A 12,366-nucleotide genomic window follows, 5' to 3' on the forward strand; every position below is an offset into this window, starting at 1 on the left:
CATTGAATGAATATTACATTCGTATATAGCGCTTTTCAAAAACCAATGGGGAGCCACTTCAACCCCCACCCCTGTGTAGCCCCCACCTTGAAGATGTGACAGCAGCCATTCTGCCCCCGCATGCTCACCGCGCAGTAGCTATGGTGGTGAAGGGGCAAGAGAGAATTCACCAGTTAGATTCAGGGGATGATGAGGAGGCCAGATTTGATAGGGCCACAGTGGGCGATTTAGCCTGTTTGGTGGAGGGATATTGAGAGGGAGCAAAAATGTGGAGTCAGGAGGTCCCTGAGGGCTGGGTTGGGAAACACGGGATTAAATTAACTGGGTCCTCGCAATTCAAATGATGCGACTGTGAGTGCATGTCTGGTGATGCCTTTCACAGCTGTTCACGTTGGATATTACAGTTATTAAAGGCAGTTCTATTACACGTTAAGGAGTGGAGAGTTGTCTGCATAACATGAAGCTCTCATTGATTATAAGCGATTTAATGCCCAATATGTTCACATTTTTGCATCATACACTAATACACCTAAGCGGGCTGGTCCACGTAAGAAATTACTTGATCCTGACGCCAGTTAGCCTACATGTTTTGTTTGATTCGACCAAAGTGCTAATTTTCGGAGGCGTAACAAAAAAAAAAACATCATAATCGTAAATCTTGTCTAAGAAACGGCTGCATCACTGTCCATAATCGGCTATAAATGTATGCAGACTATGTAGACCCACCAAGTTCTAACATTTGAGAAACTGCCACCACAATGTGTTTAAGGTCCAGGGCAATTAGGGATGTAGGTTCAGTCAAACCCCAGTTCTGGGTATTTAGAACTTCTGCATTTACTCAGAAATAGTTTGGGTAAAGCGGTTCACTGGTTACAATGGGAAACTTCAGATTTCCCTTTAAGAACAATGGCCCTTCACCTTCAGTGATTGGAGAAGTCAGTTCAGCCCAGAGATCGGTGCCTAATATGAAGACCCAGGAGTGAAGGGCATCGCCGAAAAAATACTGCAGGCCACCAAAACATGATCAAAGCACTGACCAAACAATACCAAACAGATCCGAATTGTTCGTAATATTGAATTTTCTGCGAGGTGAAAGCCGGGCAAGAAGCAGCGGAATGGGAAGAGTTTTGATGCTGAACTTTCACTTATAGCACAAATGACTAAATTAAAATCTTTATTGTGTGAGTCCATCAAAAATAATAATAATGCAAGTTCAACATAAAAGAAGGTGGATAGACTCACAACAATGAACTTGCCATTCCAGTCTGGAAGACTGTTCCAGGAGGAAACACCAACATATAGAACCGAAGAGCCCAGTTAAAATTCTTCCACTAAAAACTTCCTCTCCTTAGATTTCTTAGCTGATATACTGTCAACAGTGCATCCATCTTTCACCCACCTATGCTGGTCAGGGTGGTGCGGGCTTGGAACCTATCCCAGGCAGTATAGGGTACACCCTGGGTGGGGTGCCGGTCCATCACAGGGCACAGGACACGCAGAATCATACACATTAGCCGAAAAGGCTTTGGACTCAGAAGGAAACCTCATAAAAACTCCATATACGGAGCAGAGGTGGGATACAAACACACAACCTCACTGGCGCGCAGCTCAGGTGCCACCCTCTGAACAGTGACATGATTAAATAGTCCCATTGAACACAAGGGCAAGGTTGTGAACACCGTCTCTTCAGGTGTCATAGGACAAGACTCCAAACTGGTGTTTATGTTTTGCAAAATGTGCTTTTTTAAAAAAAAAAAAAAAAAAAGTCCAAACACTGATTGCATAAGAACATAAGAACTATACAAACGAGAGGAGGCCATTCGGCCCATCAAGCTCGCTTGGGGAGAACTTAACTAATAGCTCAGAGTTGTTAAAATCTTATCTAGCTCTGATTTAAAGGAACCCAAGGATTCAGCTTGCACTACGTTATCAGGAAGGCTATTCCATACTCTGACTACGCGCTGTGTAAAGAAGTGCTTCCTTAAATCCAGTTTGAAATGTTCTCCCTCTAATTTCTACCTATGGCCATGAGTTTGTGTATTTGAACTAATGCTGAAGTAACTATTTGGTTGAACAGTATCCAAACCTGTTAGAATCTTATAGACCTGGATCATGTCCCCCCTCAATCTCCTTTGCTTGAGACTGAACAGATTTAGCTCAAGTAACCTTTCCTCTAAGGTCACAATGTCCTTTTTAAGATATGGTGACCAAACCTGCACACAATATTCTAGGTGAGGTCTCACCAAGGAATTGTATAATCTTAGCATTACCTCCCTTGACTTATACTCCACACACCTGGAGATGTACCCCAACATCCTATTGGCCTTTTTTATTGCTTCCCCACACTGGCGAGAATGGGACATGGAAGCATCAACATACACACCAAGGTCTTTTTCATGATCAGCTACCTTTATTTCAGTGGGACCCATAAAATACCTGTACTTTATATTTCTGCTCCCTACATGGAGTACCTTACATTTGTCTACGTTAAATTTCATCTGCCAGGTATCGGCCCAGTCACTAATTAAATCAAGATCCCGCTGTAGCTGCTGAGCCGCTAATTCAGTATCTGCTACACCACCCACCTTGGTGTCATCTGCAAATTTCACCAGTTTACTGTATATATTGGTATCTATATCATTTATGTAAATTAGAAACAATAGCGGTCCTAAAATCGAACCCTGCGGTACCCCACTATGGACGCAGGCCCACTGTGACATTGTGCCTCTTATAACTACTCGCTGTTTCCTATCTGTTAACCAGTTATCAATCCAGGTCGCTATGGTACCTAAAATACCTGTCACTTTGAGTTTAAGTAGGAGCCTCTTGTGGGGGACAACATCAAAAGCCTTTTGGAAATCTAAGTAGATGACATCATAGGCCTTCTTATCATCAACTTCCTGAGTAGCTTCCTCAAAAAACTCCAACAGATTCGTTAAACAGGATCTACCTCTCCTAAATCCATGCTGGCTCTCCCGCAAAATGTTATTGGAGTCCAGGTAATCTACCATTTTCTCTTTGATTATAGCCTCCATAACTTTACCAGTTATACAAGTTAGACTGATTGGCCTATAGTTAGACAAATTACTTCTATCCCCTTTTTTGAAAATGAGCGTTATGTTGGCATGCTTCCAATCAGAAGGTACCACACCTTCAGATAAGGATTTTTGAAACAGTAAAGTTAACGGTCGGCAAATAATATCCCTCATCTCTTTTAACACTATAGGTAAGATGCCATCAGGGCCCTGTGATTTATTTATTTTGAGCTTAGCTAGGCTTTGCAAAACATCAGCTTCAGTTATATATATATTAGTTATAGACGATGCTGGATCAGTAATAAGAACTGGTAAGTTACTAATGTCCTCAACAGTGAATACCCGTGCAAAACTATCATTGAACTCATTTACTATATCAATGTCGTTTACTATTATAAGACCCTTACTATCCTGCAGATTAGTAATTTCAGGTTTTAGAGCTCTTTTAGAGTTAAAATACTGGAAGAAACTTTTAACGTCATCCTTAGCTTCCAATGCAACCATCCTTTCGACATTTCTTTTAGCTCGTCTAATATCATTTTTTAACTCAGCCTGTAGACGTAGATATTCCTGCTTTATTCTATCATTATCAGTTATTTTCCATTGCTGGAACAAAGCCCTTTTCCTCCTTACTTTATACTTTATTTCCATAGTAAACCACCTAGGTTGCAATTTCCTAGATTTATTCTTGCTGGAAACAGGTATGAAGTCCTCTTGCACTTGCAATAATGTGCTTTTAAAAAATTCCCAGGCCTCTTCAACAGTTTTGTTATTTAACTCCATCCAGTTCACAGTTTCTAGTTTTAGTCTCATACACTTAAAGTCAGCCTTCCTAACATTATATATTTTTGATTTGGACTTGGCTCTTCGAACACTAAACTTAACCTCAAATTTGACCATGTTATGATCGCTACTGTCAAGTGGTTCTAAAACGTCTAATTTACCAATCCTGTCCTGGTTATTAGAGAGAACAAGATCAAGAATGGCATCTCCCCTGGTAGGGGTGTTAAACTGAGTAAAAAAACAATCCTGTACTAATTCCACCATCTCCAGTTCATTTTCAGAAGAGCCAGTGACAATGTCCCACTGCATCCCTGGTAGATTAAAATCTCCCATAACTACCACATCATTTTTATTGCTCATAATCCTAATATCACTGTATAATAATCTGCTTTCCTCAGCAGCTACATTAGGTGTTCTGTAACAAACACCGACAATTAGGCTATTTGAGTTTTTAGCATCTAATTTTACCCATATTGCTTTTGTAGTTCTATTTATATCAGTAAGTTCCCTTGCCTGCAAGTTTTCCTTTACATATACTGCAACACCACCTCCCTTTTTACCTATACGATCCTTACGGAACAACGTGTAACCATCCATATTATATTCTTGTCCATCCTTTTCTCTCAACCACGTTTCAGTTATTCCTATAATATCATAAGAGTCCGATGAGATAAAAGCCTCTAAATCATGAATTTTATTCCTAATACTCCTAGCGTTTAAATACAGACAACAAAGGGTAGGCCTATTACGGTGCCCACTTATAATATGATTATTTGGGGCTTTCCGTTTCCCCCCAGTTACATACTTAACTAACCTCCCTGCCCCCCCAGTCCCTAGTTTAAACATTCCTCAACTACTCTACACATACGCCTCCCCAATACACTGGTTCCCCTCTGGTTCAGGTGCAACCCATCCGGCTTGTACAGGTCCCACCTGTTCCAGAAGGTCCTCCAATGCCCCATAAACCGAAACCCCTCTTTCCTACACCATCCTTTTAGCCACGCATTTAATCTCCTTATCTCATTGCTTAGTATAAAGCATAGCTAAAATGATTTCAGATGTAAACAAAGCAGGAATACAATTCCTGCATGTCTCTGGAATTCTTCTCCAAACCAGACAAGCAGCGGATCCTTGTGAGCTGTTTTTCAGGATAATTTGGGTACTTTGTGCTTTTTAAACATACAAGGCAACTTGCTGAATTTGTTTTGCTGGAAAAATGATGTTTCAGGAGATGCCATTTAAATTATTGTCAGGAAATCTTCACGTGACATAATGCAGTAACAGATGACTATGGAAAATCAATTCAAGAAAATGTCTCTCTATTTGCACTGAAAGTTTCTTTTTCTTTTTGTAAATAATACTTGGCAGCATCATTCATACTTCTGGATCCAAATCATGTATTTCTGCTACCAAACAGAGATATAATCAAGTACAGCTGAGATCAGGTGACACGACTCAATGTCACAAGCAAAATCTTTAAGCAAAACATACACTATATGGACATAAGTATTGGGAGACCTGGCCATTACACCCACAGGAACTTTTATTACATCCCATTGTAAATCCATAGGCATCAATATGGAGCTGGTCTCCCCTTTGCAGCTATAACAGCTGCCTCTCTTCTGGGAAGGCTTTCCACAAGATTTTGGAGCGCGTCTGTGGAAATTCATCCAGATGAGCAATTGTGATGTTGGATGTGAAGGCCTGGCTCGCAATCTCCATCCCAAAGGTGTTCAGTGGGGTTGAAGTCAGGGCTCTGTGAAGGCCAGTCATGTTCTTCCACACCAAACTTACCCAACCAGGTCTTTATGAACCTTGCTTTATGCACTGGGGCACAGTCATGCTGGAAGAGAAAAGGGCCTTCCTTCCCCAAACTGTTCCCACAAGGTTGGAAGCATAGAATTGTCCAAAACGTCTTGGTATGCTGAAGCATTAACAGCTCCCCTCACTGGAACTAAGGGGCCCAACCCCTAAAAAACAATCCCATACCATTATCCCTCCTCCACCAAATTTTACAGTTGGTACAATGCAGTCAGGCAGGTAACATTCTCCTGGCATCCACCCGACCCAGACTCATCCACCAGACTGCCAGACAGAGAAGTGTGATTCTTCATTCCACAGAACACACTTCCACTGCTCCAGAGTCCAGTGGTGGAGTGCTTTACACCACTCCATCCGATACTTGGCATTGCGGATGATAGGTAGGTGATGTGAAGCTTGCATGCAGTTGCTCGGCCATGGAAGCCCATTCCACGAAGCTCCCAACAAAGTTTTTGTGCTGAGGTTAATGCCAGAGGAAGTATGGAATTCTGTTAGATTCAACAGAACGTTGCTAAGTGCCTCAGCACCCGTTGACCCCACTCTGTTACTTTACGTGGTCTGTCACTTCGAGGTTGAGTTTCTGCTGTTCCTCAGCGTTTCCACTTTGCAATAATACCGCTTACAGTTGACCGTGGAACATCTAGCAGGAAAGAAATTTCACGAACTGACTTCTTGCAAAGGTGGCATCCTATGATAGTACCTTGCTCGAATTCACTGAGCTCTTCAGAACGACCCATTCTTTCACAAATATTTGTAAACCTGACTGCATGGCTAGGTGCTTGATTTTATACAACAGTAGCAAAGGGTCTGTATGAAACACCTGAATTTGATTATTGAGATATTGTCCCAATACTTTTGTCCATATAGTATATATTGTTATTTCGGATACAGAAGGTGCTTCACTCTCAACAATAAAGGAAATCTGTGAGACGGATTTGGGGATAGACATAACGGATGATCAACGGACTATAATATTTAAAAGAATAAATTCTTCATCTATCTGTGGCAAACATGGTCTTATTCAATTTAAGATTGTACAATGACTCTACATGGCTAAGGCCCAAGGTCTCCAGAATTTTCCCTTTGTCCTATTTGCGACAGATGCAAGCAAGTTCCTTCCAGTCTTTATCACACGTTTTGGTCATTTCTAAGTCCAACAGCATTCTGCTGCTCCGTACTCGAGTCACAATTCAAAAATCACTTGCTTAACAATTGAACCCTATCCCCAATTGGGACTTTCTGATGTACCATCACAGAATCTGGGTATATAAAAACCACAGTTAAACAGCACAGCCTACTCCTTTCTCTTGGCAGGGCGTCTTATTCTCCTAAATTGGAACAACCCCCACCCCCTCCTTTGGTAGGTGGATCCGTGATACATTGTCTTTTCTTAAGATCAAAAAGATGAGATATGCACTGAATGGATCCTGGGGAAAGTTTGCTGCTCCCTTTCCCCACAAATTTTTGGTTGTGTCCTTCACATACTTGTTCAGTTGTAAAACTTAAATAAACATACCTTGACAAAAAAAAATCAGATATTAATTTCCTTTAAGTTTCTTTCTTTCTTTTTATCCTATTGGTTTGTAATAGTGTCAGAACTTAAATATCTAAACACACTCAACCAGAATCCTAATTGGTCTTGGTTGAGTAATAGAAAAGGGAACAGTAAGTTATGGGGTTAAATGGTACAGTGGTTAAGGAACCGCTCTTACCATAGTAACATGGTTCAGAATTCAATCGTTCCATTGGGTACGGAAAACGTTATTCATTTATTATTTGTGAGGCACATTTCCAGAAATAAGCGCATAGTCTCATAAACATTATCCCTGGCCTTCAGCGATAACAATGTGAACTTGCAGTCTGACGGAGCTGAATGATTATATTACTGCAGTCTCAACAATTATAATTAAACTCCCAGTTCAGATGCTGTGTGAAATTCACCACCTAGATACACACTTAAAATATATAAATTGCCCACAGGATTTTTCTCCCCTCCACTTACTGCCACCCTATGGTCATTAAAAATATTGCAAATGCAGTCATTGATAAAAGATCTGTTACCTATCTTCCAACTGGCTTACTGAAATTGTATAAGCAATTAAATTCAAGACATTTGATGCAGGTCAGGTTGCAGAAAGACATGGCAAGAGTCATTAATCTATCAACCTATCAATGCACACACACAGTCCATGTATTCCTATCTTTATCTCCACCATGCTGGCAGAGTGCAGAACCTACTTGCTGTGAAGCTAGTGACATAAAAATATCAATAAAAATAAACTGAAAAATTTACAAAAAAACAACAAGGCTATGTCCTCTGGAACAAGTACGGCAGAGCACACTACAAACTGCCAAGGGCTCTTCCTGGAACACAGGGCTGACATACAGGGGGGTCGGGGGGGGGGCACGTTTTGAATGATCCCCCTTTCGCAAAACTCAGGCAATGAGCCCGCATGCAGCCATCATCACTGCATGGCGTGGGCTCTGCAGTCTAACACCAAGCATGAGCACCATCTCTCTGACTGTACAGAACAAGACAGAGAGGGTCACACAGGTGCAGACTCAGCACTTACTGCCTTTGTGTCGGCTGTCACCTCTCCTTGCGCTTAATCTCATGAGATTATTTATTTCTGATAAGCATATTATGTAAATATGTCTAACATATTTCCCAACAAACCTTTGTTTGGTTATCATGAGAGAGTCTTAATTGGGTAAGTTCTATAAATAAGATCAGTACACCGAGACTCAGATGCGACTCTGCCATACAGGAAATGGTATTTCATGGCGAACTCAAACTCAATCTCAAATAGCAAAATTTAAAGGGATGTTGCTGCGAGATTAATGAAAACAACACAGTCACATTAAAATGTCACGGTTTGGCTTTATATATCATTTATTTGATGGTTACCACCAGCAATAACAAGGACCTTAGTTTTTCAGCTCCAGAAAAATATCTTCATACAAAGACATGGGGGTCAGTAGGGCAAACAAATATAACGAAACTAAAACACACAAACTGTCACGAAGCAGACAGGAAACGAGAAACACTGCAGCGCACGGAAGGCAAATCACAGCTGAGAGACACTGTACGAACAGACAGATTAACACACACATACACTCACACACATCCTTCCACATCCACTTTATAACGCCTTCATAATTAACCAATTCCACCCAACCAGAGGTAGGCAGTTCAAGTCCAGAGAGTAAAAGTCCAGACCAAGATTTTGTTTCAACCAACAAGTTAAATATGAAGAGTGACTGTCACAATGTACTCAACTGGTTGGTTGGAACAAAATATTGGTCTGGACTTTGACTATCTGGACCTGAACTACCCACCACTGCACCCACCCCCCCTTCTTCCATAGAACGCCCTCTACCTATCTCCCAAACTCTGCATCTGTAGACTAAGAGACGTGAAACTGGCCAGTAAATCTGTGACCTCATCCACCTGTGGGGAAGAACGGCAGATGTGTTTTTAGTGAATGGAATCGTTATCCTGGACAGATGCATGAGTGACCGTGACATGCATGTAATTGCACGCGTTAGCTATGGCTCGCCTGTGCATTACCTGCGCTTTGGTCCGCGTGTGCTGCAGCTGCGTGGAGATGCGATCCAGTCTCTCTCGGTCCTCACTCTGTCCAATCGCATTCAAATATTCTCTCAGCATCTGGATAATCTGTGGAGAGAGCGAGAATCAATGGTAAAAGGAGAGCAGAGAAACACTGGACTACTACAGCCTGTGAAACAGAGTGTGTTCAGCAATTATACACTGCGCATCTCGGCCGTGGGCACGGGACACACACACTTAACCCGCCGCCCCAGCATGCATGCGTAATCTTGGGCGCTTCCCTGGAAATATTACCTGGGTGACCTCGCTTCTCAGGGTGTCTATGTTGTGCGAGTTTCCTTCCTGTAGGATGTTGAGTTTGGACCGTGCCAAGTGCAGAGGGGTCCTTCCAGCACGGTCCAGGGCGTCACCACGGGCGCCTGGGGGGGGGGGAGGGCACCATCACATTTCATTTTATGAAAAAACGTAGACAATAAAAATAAATAAATACCATCAATTCAGAGTTGTACAATATAACGGTTAACATCGATAACGGCTGATGTTCCTGAAATAACAGGACACTGATATCAGTCCAGCGTGTCAATCTTGGCCGATACTGCCAGTCGGTATTTAAAATTTATCAATATTCAAAGTCAGCAGCACCAGAGCAAAAAGCATAACTATTAAAATTATGGAGATGCTCGCTTTAGACAATCAGCCATTTTCAGTGGTGGAGGACAATGGAGTCATTCATCACACAGACGAGGTCTGGAAATACTGGTCTGCGACATGTTCTTAATTCATTATTAAAGATGTAACGTCATTCCGCTAGTCTGCACTGGCAGAACAGAAGGATAAAGAAACACGCACTGTTCATTTTCCCCACCTAACTGCCATTAAATCGACATTAAATCTTCCTTCTCAAGACCCAGATAAACAGAATCAAACAAAAGTTTATTCATATGCTAAAGGTTAAAGACTTAAATGTTACTTCCTGGCCTTCCGCTGCCTAATGCTAATTTACATTTTACAGGTGTATGTGCTAACATAAAATATAATAAATAACCAAGTAACTTGATTTGCATAATAAAAATCAAATAATATATTCTTCATTATATATGCACCCACATAATAGGTCACAAGGTACCTGGCATTACTGAACAGCAAGACTGATTAAAATACACTTACAGTATATTTGTAACGGTATATGCTAGCTGTTCACCTAAAAACTGAGATGCACACACGGAATAGTGTCCTCTCACCTCCTCTCAGTAGCGTAGTGATGACTGGCACGTGGTTTGTACAGGCAGCTGGAGACAAACAGAGGACAAAATGAACATACTGTGTCCAAACAACTCTTTTCACACAAGCCGAAAAACAAACAACAATAATGATGATGATGATGATGATATAGGTGAACACCACTGCCTGTAATGGCCGCCATTCATGCTGAAATCGAAATGTCAGATTGTCCCCTGTCTTACCCAAATGGAGGGGTGTGTTTCCAAGACCGTCCCGCTGGTTGGGATCGGCACCATATCTCAGGAGTAGCTGCACTATGGGTAAGAGAGAGAACAACAGTCGTCATCATGTTCGCTCGGACAGTCTCCCGCCACCCTGGTACGGACCGCCCGCCCCAAGACTCACCGATGCGCTCATTGCCGTTACAAGAAGAAAAATGCAGGGCGGTCCTGCCCTTATCATCTGCAGCACATGGGTCAACCTCCTCTTCAAGCAGGCGTTGTACTTTAATGATATGACAGAGAGAATAGGTTGCCACCCATTCCTTATAATACGTATAATACAGCTGCCATCAGTCTCTTATAATACGTATAATAATCCCGAATAATACATGGCGATCCCATATAATAAAGGACGGGTGGCATCCGTATTATACGTATTATAAGGGACAGGTGGCAAACCTACTAGTAGGCCTGTTATTAGCGTCTTAAAATGTTATTCATCATTGATAACTCCCCTACCCCACGAGCTTTACATAAAAAGCACACATTGATGACTGTCTTCATACCTGTATCTATGTCATTCCCATTGGCAGCCTCTCTGAGTCTCCTTACAGCTAGAAAGATGAAAAACAAAAGTAAGAAACTCACTTCCACTTAACTTTTGCCATTATCAGTGAAGCGTTGAGAGCAGTGGCTTCATCGTTACTTTGTTAAAATAGTGTGAATTGCTGTAACAGGCATATATTTGCGTTACGAAACAGCACTCCGCCGAGATATTTATAGTTCTTGTTATTTGCCCAAGCCATTTGTCTAAAATGCATAGAAAACGCATACGATTTCGATCAAGAGGTGACATCGATCATACTGCAGGGTGGAGCAGTTATGTGAAGGCATTGGTGCACGTTTTTTAAAGATCACTGGATAACTTGGATCGAAAACTTTCAGTACCGTAGAGGTCCTTGCCGATGGGCCCGACACTGCAGCGAGCTCGGCGCCTGCTTCTGCTCGGCGTCACCTTTCCCAGCTTACTCGTACCATCAGGCCCAGCGGCGGCACGATTAGGCTCCCACAACAGATGCAGGTATCGTAGCTCTTGATCGGCAGGTTGTCCACTCCGACCCAGTCTCATCGCCTGTGCTCCAAACCCGAACCGGACTGCAGCCCCGTCTCCTCTGTCCTCGTCGATCTGTCTACCTGCCTCAATTTCCGAATCTGCAGGCGCTCTAGTGTCAACCGTGTACTCGCCCTCGGAGCTGGACCTTTCATCGTCCGAAGCAGTAGCGACGATGGGACTCCACCTCTCCATTTCCCCTCCACTTTGTCGAATGAGCTTTTTTCTAAGTAGACGCTTACGTTTAAAGTTCACTACTGCACGATATTTACAAATTTGCACACGCCCAACTCATTCGCAAGCATATTTTTCTCGGACTAGCACAAGGCAGCATCTAGTTAAACACACTGAAACACTTGCTAATGAATCAATTTGCCAAAGTGATTCTACAGAGTATCTCGAAATAGCGATTTAATCATCTTCAGTATCGTCCTATGTTGAGAGCCAAAATGGCGTAAGTTTCATATTTTCCAGTTGTGCCTGCGCAGAATATTTTCCCATTGTTCCTACTATGGTCGTCGAATGAATTCGACCAATCAAATTGCAGCTTCCGTTTAGGGCCGACCAATTGGGGGTTAAGGACCAAGACACCGCGGTTCTGTA

General features: G+C 42.2%; 1 protein-coding gene across 1 annotated transcript; it reads right to left on the reverse strand.

Moving 5' to 3' along the window:
- Nucleotides 1-8,500: 8,500 nt before the first annotated feature.
- Nucleotides 8,501-12,274, reverse strand: ankrd54 (ankyrin repeat domain 54). The gene is made up of 8 exons (XM_048991301.1): nucleotides 11,601-12,274; nucleotides 11,219-11,266; nucleotides 10,837-10,935; nucleotides 10,674-10,745; nucleotides 10,452-10,499; nucleotides 9,505-9,629; nucleotides 9,211-9,318; nucleotides 8,501-9,090 (listed from the first exon to the last, which is right to left on the reverse strand). Exons 1-8 carry the CDS (start codon nucleotides 11,956-11,958, stop codon nucleotides 9,016-9,018), a joined length of 933 nt encoding a protein of 310 aa, XP_048847258.1. The 5' UTR covers nucleotides 11,959-12,274; the 3' UTR covers nucleotides 8,501-9,015.
- Between the last annotated feature and the right edge of the window lie 92 nt (nucleotides 12,275-12,366).

The sequence above is a fragment of the Brienomyrus brachyistius genome, chromosome 22, assembly GCF_023856365.1.
Source record: "Brienomyrus brachyistius isolate T26 chromosome 22, BBRACH_0.4, whole genome shotgun sequence".
Lineage (NCBI taxonomy): Eukaryota > Metazoa > Chordata > Actinopteri > Osteoglossiformes > Mormyridae > Brienomyrus > Brienomyrus brachyistius.

Excerpts from the sequence above, each read along its gene's own strand:
- ankrd54 (XM_048991301.1), bottom strand. The coding sequence starts at position 11,958 with ATGGAGAGGTGGAGTCCCATCGTCGCTACTGCTTCGGACGATGAAAGG. Across the intron at positions 10,936-11,218 it reads TGGGAATGACATAGATACAG|TACAACGCCTGCTTGAAGAG; the intron begins GTATGAAGACAG and ends ATATCATTAAAG. Across the intron at positions 9,091-9,210 it reads ACACGCGGACCAAAGCGCAG|GTGGATGAGGTCACAGATTT; the intron begins GTAATGCACAGG and ends TCTTCCCCACAG.